The following is a 10,650-nucleotide window of genomic DNA, read 5'->3' on the forward strand; positions in this document are numbered from 1 at the left end:
GGCAGTGTTTCAGTTCACTGCTGCTCCACGTTGGCTGGATCTTACGAAGCCTGTGCTGTTGTCCTATTTCCTGTGGTATAACCACACCCTTAAATACTTCCAAGTTCCTCCCTTTTAGAGCAGTTGTTACACTAACCCTTAATTACAGTAAAACCCAATGTTTAATTACAGTAAACCCCAATGTTACAAAAGCTGTAGGTGCCTCATCCAAACTGAATCAACTGTCCACAGACACTCCAAGAGTCCCTCTCTGTTTCCTGACCTGGTACGCTGCAGTTGCTACACTCCACGAGAAGTTCTTTGGGAACTCTCCATACAAAAACTCATCCTCTTTGGGCAGTGGGATCCCATTACTGCGGATGATTTCAGCGTAGTACACAGCCGAGCGCTTTGGGGTCCTGGGCCTGTTGGGGTTGTTGAAATCAACCTGGAGCAATCCAAACCTCGGGTCATAACCATCCGACCACTCGAAGTTATCCATGAAAGACCAAGCGTTGTATCCCTTCAGATTAACACCGTCTAACCTGGAAGCTGAAAGACCAGAAACAAAAGGAAGGGCATCAGTGGCATAATCACACATTAAATGAACCCCGAGGAACTCACTTGCTTCATAAAGGTCATTAAGACACTCTTCACAGTTGGAGGACACAAAGTACAAACAGCCATGCAGAGGAGATCACAAAAAGAAACAGCATGTTTATATTGTGCTCAGGATATTTAAAGACTGATATTAATCACTTTTAAAAACGACTCTTCAGAGGAATAAAGGAACCAGAAATCTAGAGAGGAGACACACCACCCCAACAGAACAAAAGCAAACACTTGTACCTTTTAAAGCTTCGTCAATGTATGTTTTGTAGTAAAATATCCTGGCATTGTCATCCACATCTGATGTGGTGTTTATCGCCACCCCGTTCTCAATGACATATATTGGGGGATTTCCATACTCCTCTTTGATCCAGTTCAGGAGCCTCCTGAGCCCCCAGGCCACGGGCCGATGGCCTTCGAGACCTGAGTAAGGCCAGGAGCTGTCAGCGCTGATTGAAACTTCCTGGTCATACTCATAGGAGAAGGGTTGCAGACGGGTTGTGGAGTGGGTGATGATTTTGGAGGTGTAGGTGTTGAAGCAGAACACGTCCGCCGTGCCCCGGATGTACTCGCGCTCCTCCGCCGTGAACGCCGGCAGGCGGGACAAGGGCAGCCCCTGGAGCTCACTCCTGTTCCCAACCTTCCACTTCATCGCCTCGGGGTAGTCCCCGTTTTTGAAAACGGGGTGTGCAAACCAGCCCACCATGAACTGCAGGTACCTGTCTGCGGCCTCCACGTCCCTGGGGTCGCCGGGGGACTTGGGCTCGGCCCAGTGGATGTAGAGGCACAGGGTGATGACCCCTCCCTGGCTGGCCCTGTACTTGTCGTCGTAGGTGTGGTAGGCCCTGGCGTGGGCCTTCAGCAGGATGTGGGCAACCCTGTAGGGAGCACTGCCAGGGTCTTGGACATTGGGAGGGAACGTCCCCTGGCCATAGCCCAGCCAGGCAATGATGTAGGGTTCATTGAACGTGATCCAGAATTTCACCCTGTCCCCGAAGGTCTGGAAACAGAAGTCTGCAAAGCTGTCAAACAGGTCAATCAGGGTGTTGTTTTCCCAGCCACCGATGTCCTGGAGAGCTTGGGGGAGGTCCCAGTGGTAGAGAGTGACAATTGGAGTGATGTTGTTTGCGACCAGCCCGTCAATGAGACGGTTATAGTAGTCAACTCCATGGCTGTTGATTGAGTTGTTCCTTCCAGTGGGGAAAATTCGAGGCCAGGACAGGGAGAAACGATAGTTCTTTACCCCCAAGGCTCTCAGCAGGTAAATATCTTCCTCCACCTTGTGGTAGCTATCACAAGCAATATCTCCAGTGTCATTATTCTTTACATTCCCTGGGACATGGGTGAAGGTATCCCAAATGCTGGGCCCCTTGCCGTCAGCATCCCAGCCTCCCTCGATCTGGTAGGCAGAAGAAGACACCCCCCAGGTAAAGCTCTCTGGGAATGTCCCATGAAAGTACATGTCTCTTTCAAAGGCAGTCTGAGATGAAAACTTCTCCCAGACAACCTTTGCCTTGGAGGGAACTTCTGATGCTGGTAAATTTGGCAACTTTGATGGCACAGGTAGGTCAAACACCAGTGGCGCAGAAGATCTGCCCAAGGCTTCGGATGGAAAACCATTCTTTTCAATAACGCTGGAATAGAAATAAGCAGATGCCTTGGGAGTCCTTGCTCTGTTGCTGTCTTCAAAGTCCACATGATGCAGCCCAAACTTCAGGCTGTACCCCAGTGGGCCTTCAAAGCCATCAACCAGGGACCGAGCGATGTACGACCGAACATCGACGGCGTCGTGTTTCACCGCTGCCACAGAGACAACACCACACACTGTTACACACCTGAACATTCTCTGAACACAGCTCAGCACAACAAGCACCACAACTGAGGGTGGTGTGACAAGTCAAACACCTACAAATGGGTTTTTAGGCTAAAAAAACTCCCAAACAATTATGAGTATCAGGCAAGGAAAGCAGTCAGCACTCTAACAGGAGCTGGTCTAATGTTTAGTGATAAAAATGTGTGAGGAAAGAAGTATCAGTCAAGAGATATTTGAGTACAGGACACTTGTGCTACTGGTATCCCTTTCCCTGTGTTCCTGCTTTCAAGCAGATTTCATCAGTTAAGGTAATGGTGCATTTTAGATTTAACACCATACTTGAACTGAAACATTGCATGTACTCAGTGCTTGGCTTTCTTCCCTGAGCTCAGGAGAGTTTCTTAAGGCAGAACAGTGTATTCAATGCCAGCAGGGGCAAGTCCAGCATTGTCCCTCACATTGTCTACAAAAAAGCACTACATCTGTCTCTCTCCAGAAAAGTTCGCTCCCCATGTGCAGTCCATCTCCTTTACTGCTGCTGAGGCACAACAGCAATGCTAAGTTGTGTTTTCTGTAGCTCTTTTAGCACTCCTAGCAGTATGTTGAGAACTAGGTCAAAAAGATCAAATGCTGTACACTGATCACCAACACATTTAACACAGCATATTTAATAATGTTTTCCTGACAGTATTGTTTTGAATATCTCAAGAGAACCAGTCAAATCTCTGTTTGAAACCTCAAATCTCTGTTCCTGCCCAGAACTTGAGTCACTAATATTATTTTTACAGCAACAGATACATAGCTTGCAAAGACATAAGCATAACTGGAACCTTCCAAAAATGATTAAGATATAAATATCTCTCTAAAACTTCTAACCTGAAATGGTGCAGGATGCTGCCAGTTAGATCTGATGAATCAGTACAGGTAGTTCAGGTCTGATCTGTGAGATCTCTACAGGCAAGATCCTGCAGGCAAATCATCTTCAGGGGAGCTGGAGTATATGAACTGATCTTAGGGTCCAGACTACATCAATCCATATCTATGAAAACCTATTCCCATATCTAAAGAGAATGGAGAGCTCCATATCTGGACACCAGACAGGCTGGAGTAGATGAGTTCACACTCACTACACAACAGGCAGTTGACCTTGTATCACTCTGCTTTGATGGTTTGGAGTTAACCACCATGGAAGGGCTAAAATAGCCAGTTGTCATGATTTAAAAAAAATACAATAATTTGATTTCTGCATACCTTTTAGGGCCTCGTTGATGTACCGTTGGAAATAATCCACTCTCAGGGTGTCATTAAGGAGATCTCCTGTGTCTCCCATGGGCACACCGTTCCCTGCTATGTATATTGGGATATTTGTCCCTGTGTATTCCTGGGACACAAACTTCAGCAGCCTTCTCAACCCCCAAGGGACCACATGGACCCAGGAAGAGGCAGCCTGTGGCCAGGAAGGATCCACGTGCAAGGAGAAGTTCCCAATGCTCTCGTATCCTGGAGCGCAGGTCCCGTCAGCCCCAGCACTGACCAGGCGGGAAGTGTAGTGGGAAAGGCCAAAAAAATCTGCAGTCCCTTTCACCCAGGACTTCTCCTCCTCTGTAAACACAGGCAGCTGTGCCACTGTTGTGGAGCAGTGCTGGTTCACTGCCTGGATCTGAGCCTTCAGGATCTCTGGGTAATCACCATTGACAAATACGGGGTGGGCGAACCAGCCCAGCATGAACTGCAGGTACCTCTCAGATGCCCTCACGTCCTCGGAGCTGGCTGGAGTCTTGGGTTCAGCCCAGTCCGAGTTCAGCACCAGCCCCACCTTTCCCAGCTGCTGAGAGCGGTATTTGTCATTGTACAGGTGCCAGACCTTGGCATGAGCCTTGAGAATTGTGTGAGCCACCTGGGAGCAGAAAGCAGAGCAGCACATGTCACACTGCACCACAAAAAAGCTCTCGAGCCTTCAGCTTATTGCCACGTGAAAATGGCCTCTACATCCAAAAGAAAAAGCCTTGACAAAATGCATAAGCTGGAGAATCTGACTATCCATCAACACCAGCTTTCAGAATGGAAAAATAAAATAAAATAAGAACATCTAGCCCCTGTTAACAAACCCATTTTTTGCAGGTACCATAAATCCAACAAGCAAATAGTTGTCTCAGAGGCCACATTAGGCTTGAACATAGTTAAAGTAGAGAACATTAGAGGAAAACAACCCAACAAAAGCAGCTGCAGGATCCTAGTTATTCCTGTGTCCCTACCTTGTAAGATGCCACTCCTGGGTCAGTGATTCCTGGGGGATGCTCCCCGGTGCCGTAGCCAGCGTAGCTGATAACCCAGGGCTCATGGAATGTGATCCAGAGCTTGACACGATCCCCGAAAGTGGAAAAGCAGAAGTCTGCATAGCTCACAAAAGCATCTATGACACTGTCATTCTGCCAGCCCCCAAGGGCCTGCAGAGCCTGGGGGAGGTCCCAGTGGAACAGAGTCACCATGGGCTCGATGTGAGAGTCCAACAGCTGGTTAATTAACTGGTTGTAATAATCAACACCTTTGGAGTTGATGGTCTCATTGGTGCCAGCAGGGAAAATCCTAGGCCAGGACACAGAAAACTTGTACAGCTGGGGGTGAAGACCCCTGAGCAGGAAAATGTCATAGCTGGTTTTGTAGTAGCTGTCACATGCCACGTCTGCTGTTTGGTTCAGGTGGACATGGCCTGCATGCCCAAACTGATCCCAGATGCTCTCCCCTTTCCCATCCTCTGCCCAAGCTCCTTCAATGTTGAAGGCACCTGTGGATGTGCCCCAGAGGAAACCACCTGGGAAAACATCTTGCAGAAAAGAATCCCTCTCCAGTTCAGACTGTCCAGCAAACATTTCCCAAACTGTTTGGTAGGAGGAGCGAGGGGCAACAACAGCAGCTGGGTTCTCCTGTAGAGTATTTGTTTGGCTGGAAATGGAATAAAAAGAAGTTAAAATCCCCAAGGTGAATGCCACTGCCACAGAACTTGCAAACATGGAGGATAAACTAATTTTTTTGCTTCCCATTCAGGTCACATAAGCCACTTTAGGGTACAGTTCCTTTGTCATCTGATCAACCCAACCTGCTGCCACCCAGGTGGAGGGCAGTGAGGTAACTGCTGAGCAGCTCACGTGCCAGATATCTAATCTGCAGGCAGATTCTCATAATTCATTACAGCCAGGTCAGAGATACAAACAAAATCGTTGCAGTGTGTAGAAATTCCATGTGCTACAACTGCTCTCATTGAGTTTCCATGGGATAAACTAAAACTAATCAATCCTGCTTCAGTAATCCTCAGCACCTCCCTGCACACTGACATCTCTCACATTTCCATAGGTCCAGTTGGCTTCTCCCCTAGGAAAGCCTCTGTTGGATTTGTTTATTTATAACTATTTTGCTCTTGAAAAGAGCAGAAGGCTTGGAAAACATACTTGTCACTATTGGCTTGAAGGTGCAATTTGGGTAACTAAGGATGAGAGAGTGGAAGAGGATTACATTATCGGATTAGTAGCAGGATAGAGGATTGCCTGTAATCCCAAGAGACTGGGCTCAGCAGAAAGGCCTCCCTTTCCAGCCCTTTCAGCCACTGACAACAGCCTTTACCATTACAACTGTCTTGTCTCTGCCTGCTCACAGGTTTCTAGAAGACACCATTTTATTATCTGATTTAAAGATGAAACACTGTACCTTGAAACATGAGACAAGTAGTCCAAGAACTCACTAATGTCATATCCAATTGTCCGTGTTCCTTCTTTATTAAGAGCTGAAAACAAGCAAACAGTAAGTGAAGGACTCGGTCCCAACTCAGGAGCCATGGACTGCACGGCACCGCCTGGACAGACAGCTACTCCTGGAGGAACGAGGTGCTCCTCATAACTAAGAGCTGTTTTTCTCAGATCAGATGTATTGGGTTCCTTATTAGGTATTTATAAGTTCATGTTAAAAAATTATCATAGAATCATTGAACTATTTAGGGTGGAAAAGATCTCTAGGATTATCAAGTCCAGCTGTTAACCCAGCACTGCCAAACAACACTGGTGTTGTAGCGTCCCCAAGTGCCACATCTGCACGTCTTTCAAATCCCTCCAAGGATGGTGACTCCACCACTGCCCTGGGCAGCTGTGCCAGTGCTTGATGACCCTTTTGGTGAAGAAATTTTTCCTTATATCCAACCTAAACCTCTCACGTCACAACTTGTGGCTGATGAAAATTACAAAAAGCTCTGGGGGGAATTTCCTGCTTCCTCTCCCCAAACACTCACCATCCATCCTTAATTTTCCAAGAAGGCTACAAAAGACCATACAGTTATTTCATCTAATAGCAGCAGCCTAAATTGGACAATTTTGAATTTCCTCTATAATTTATCATGCAGATCTTAGCTAAAAAACTCTCCTCCTTCTTGAAATGCCACTTACCTGTGACAATGGCAGCTACTGGTATGAAAGGATTCTCTTCCATGGAAGCACAATCAAGGAACTTCAGACTAAAAACCAAGATCTCTATGTCCTTCCAGACACTCTGCAAAACCAGAAGTCAGAGACTAGCGCGAAAAGAAGCATCAGCCAGCTCCTAAAAACATGCTATTGCAGTTCTTGCATTCTACATGGGCAGTTCCTTATTTTGCTGCCCAGATACTGGATGACTCTTGTTTTATGGAATTTAAGAATGCAGGTTTTCAATCCTGGACAGAAGAATTCTGCCATTCTGGTCATAAATGCATCAATAAGACCAAGATGATCCTTTCCAGCACTTTCCAACATGTGTTTTTAAGTCAGAATAACAACAGAGAAGCAAGTGAGCACCATGCAGCTGCTTCCCAGTGTAGCTGTTGTCTGAGCTCTCCCAGAAAATCAGGACTGTTCAGACATGTATCAAGGACCATGAAATTCCACCTCTATTTATGGTCTGTTGTCTGCTGCTCTCATTTTAACCCTTTGCATAATGTTACCTGGAATTCATCTAATTTCTTGTAGAAATCTGTTTCATTTCCACACTGGTACTGAAGGTTGAGAGACAGAAAGTCTACTGAATCCTGGAATAAAGAAAAGGAAAAGAATCATCCTGGAGTAAAATGGTTTTTGGTGGGGTTTTTTTGCAGGTTTTACATTAAAAATACATAAAATTCTGAAAGGTTTGATAAAGACATTTTGCTGGAGTAAGAAGCCATAAAGCTACATGGGAGCCCTGGACAAAATAATGAGCTCAAACTAGATACTGTCTGGGAAGATGTGTTTTGTATGTCTCCCTCCAAACAAAGTAAAATTTAAAGAGTTAAATTAAATTCTAGGATTATGTTATAATATTAATCATTTACAGTGACTTCCTTAATTAGTAAGACTGTGATTAATCAGAGAAACCTTTGCAACTGTGTGGGTCAGGCCTTATCAATAACCCTTTGGGGAAAGTCCACTTCAGAAATCTCAAGGGAACAAGGGAACAAATTGCATTCCCTTATTACACCAGCTGATGAATTTGGAAGAAAACTGATAAGCTTTCAGTTTATTTTTCAGTCTAAGGTTCTCTTCTAGTTTAGCCAGCTTGTGTGATGCAATTTCTGTTCTCTCCCTACAAACCACACCTTGCTCAAATCCTTGCAATGTCATACCTACAACACTGTTCACCCCAGTATTGATTTTGCAGGATTATGAATACAGCAAAAACCCTGCACTGTCGTTTGTTCACATCAACATCCTCTGGGTGAATACGAACAGAGAACTTGATCTTCCAGAAAGGATTTCACTGTCTTTGTAGAGATTAATTTCTCCTCATGTTGTGCCTTCCCTGTGCAACTACATCACTGCTACCACAGCTCAGGCTGTGTTTTAACATAATCAGCAGATTTTTTAAATAGCAGTTATTTAAAATAAAGTATTCATATCTTTGGTGTGCATTAAATAGGTGCAAAGCAAATGATAACAGGTACACTTTTTGGAGACATCTTGTCATTTAGGCAAGTATATTGCTAAAACTGCCAATTATGAGAGCAAATATGTCTCCATCTATCTTAATTAGTGCTTACTAGCCAAGAAAAGATGCTGAAGGAATTTTTTAAAATTAGCTAGCTTCATATAGTTAGACTAATGAAATAAGTAAAACTTACCAAACTGGTCAATCGGTCAGCTTGCTAAAATCTTTAAAAAAACCCCTAAAATTTAAAAAATCTTAAAAATCTTTGAAAAAAATCTACAAACTTGCAAAAAGTCACTTGACCCCATACACGAAAATCAAGTTAAATCAAGTCAAATGTATATAATTTTGTAAGTTACCTGAAGAGAAACTGAAAGCAGTTCTGAAGAAGCACTGTCCAAAACACCACCTGTTTCTAAAGCAATGGACAGCTTTCCACCTGGAAAGAAAAACGAGGCAGTCTGTTAGTAACATATTAAGGACAAATAAAACCTTCAGTTTATTAGTTATTTTAAAATCAGTGTTTAATTTTTGAAGCTGTGGAACAGCAGACAGTGCCTTGGGTAGGGGATCTCAGAATTCCCACTGTGATTTCAATGGAGAGCTGCAGAAGGCAGAAACTCAAAGGCAGAATTCAAGAAGCCTTTGTCAATAAATTGTGCCCTTCCACTCCCTGCATAATTATAAGTAGTATCTTTAATTTTCACGCCTTTGTGGTGGTTCTATAGTGGTTATTTTTTTAAAATGCATTCTGTGCTGAATGCTTCTGCGATGCTGGGGGAACAGGAACTTGGGGGACAGGAGACACAGGAGAGAAGCTGGGCAACTTCTAAGGGCTATCACCAGATAGTGTGAACTGTACAGCAAAGTATTCCTGACAAATGCAAGAATTAAATATAAATTCATTCATTTATATGAATTCCAAGGCCAGAGAAGGCAGACCCCAGGGGACAGCTGCTTGGAAAATCCCAGGTACCCACCATGGAACAGGTGAAATTCTGTTGCTCTGTGTAACACCGGTAGATTTTAGATTTAATTACTATAAAACCCCAGTGTCTGCAATGAGGAAAGTCAACCAAAGGACACTGCAGACTTCCTCACACTATCGTTATCTCATAGGAGACTACTTGTGTCTTGTTTTCTCATGGTTCCATGCACATTTCAGGCAGTTTTTGGTCTTTCCTCTGTGGGTTAGGAAGAGGTACACAAAAATACACAGAGACTGCATGTGGCAGTTGCCACTCAATCCCATCACAACATATTTGTGAGTCATATTGGAAATATCCCTGTCCCCCCTCTCCTTACCCGCCGGCAAGTGTTTCTCATGGAAGATGGTGTAAAACCCTTCATGGGCAGCAGCCACGGCCTGGGCTCTGTCCTGGGGCTCAGGGTAAGGCAGGCTGTGCAGGACCTCCTGCAGGTCGCTGAAGGTGACCCACGCATCCACCAGGTCCCCAAAAGCACGGAGGCAGAACTGTGCATACTCCACAAAAAGGCTGGCAAAAGCACCGGCTTCCCTCCCTCCGGCCTGTGCGGCCACGGCGCCGGGGACACGCTGGTGGTGCAGGACCACCACGGGGCTGAGCTCTGCAGCCACCAGGGCCTGGAGCAGCTCCCTGTAGCACTGCACCTGAGCTTCAGCCGGTTCCCTGGCATTCCCCTCGGGAAGGATGCGTGACCACGGCAGGAACACTTTGTAGTGCGTCGCCCCGATCTCCCGAAGGTGGGAGAAGTACCGGGGCAGCTCCGAAGCCACGAGGTCTTGTTGGCACAGGGAACCCTGTGCTTCAGCCACAGCAGGGCCCTGCTCCTCGTGGGGCAGCACTTGGTCCCTCAGACCCAATTTATCTGCCAACTCACTGGGCAGAGGCCCTGCAATGGCGATAAAATTCCGAGTAAATTCTCCATCTATCCCAAGGCCGGGAGAGATCAAGAGAAAGAAGATGAATGTCGTGCAAATCAGCTCCATTTCTGAGCCTGCTTCACAAATGGCAATTCCACACTACTTATAAGACAGTAGAAGTAATATTTAACCAGAATTATCTGTTACACTGATAAATGTTCCCAAAACTAGCTGACACTGGAATCGTAACAGACCAGGATTTTTAATCAATAGATAATCAGACCAATGGACGAACACAAAAAAATCTGTCAAACAATTAGTTGGAGAAAGGTCACGTGAAAACAGTTTCTGAGGTGCTCAGGTTCCCCCTTAGACTTGAATATCAATTGACATTTTGCTGATACTGCCTCCATTTCAGAGGAAGATAAAGCAAGTAGATAATACTTTCCCTCTCCTTTTAGCCTTTTTTTGGCTTAGGAGGAGT

At 45.4% G+C, this 10,650-nt stretch overlaps 1 protein-coding gene across 1 annotated transcript in view; it reads right to left on the reverse strand.

Annotated features, from left to right (window-relative positions):
• LCT (lactase) overlaps nt 1-10,292 on the reverse strand; it is a 17,716-nt gene extending 7,424 nt beyond the window's left edge. The window contains exons 1-9 of the mRNA XM_032694025.1: nt 9,629-10,292; nt 8,683-8,762; nt 7,365-7,448; nt 6,832-6,934; nt 6,104-6,179; nt 4,657-5,344; nt 3,653-4,298; nt 829-2,388; nt 263-531 (exon numbers count right to left, since the gene is read on the reverse strand). Coding sequence (XP_032549916.1) covers nt 263-531; nt 829-2,388; nt 3,653-4,298; nt 4,657-5,344; nt 6,104-6,179; nt 6,832-6,934; nt 7,365-7,448; nt 8,683-8,762; nt 9,629-10,292 — 4,170 coding nt within the window. The remainder of the gene's footprint in view (nt 1-262; nt 532-828; nt 2,389-3,652; nt 4,299-4,656; nt 5,345-6,103; nt 6,180-6,831; nt 6,935-7,364; nt 7,449-8,682; nt 8,763-9,628) is intronic.
• Between the last annotated feature and the right edge of the window lie 358 nt (nt 10,293-10,650).

Source organism: Chiroxiphia lanceolata, chromosome 7 (assembly GCF_009829145.1).
Source record: "Chiroxiphia lanceolata isolate bChiLan1 chromosome 7, bChiLan1.pri, whole genome shotgun sequence".
Classification (NCBI taxonomy): domain Eukaryota; kingdom Metazoa; phylum Chordata; class Aves; order Passeriformes; family Pipridae; genus Chiroxiphia; species Chiroxiphia lanceolata.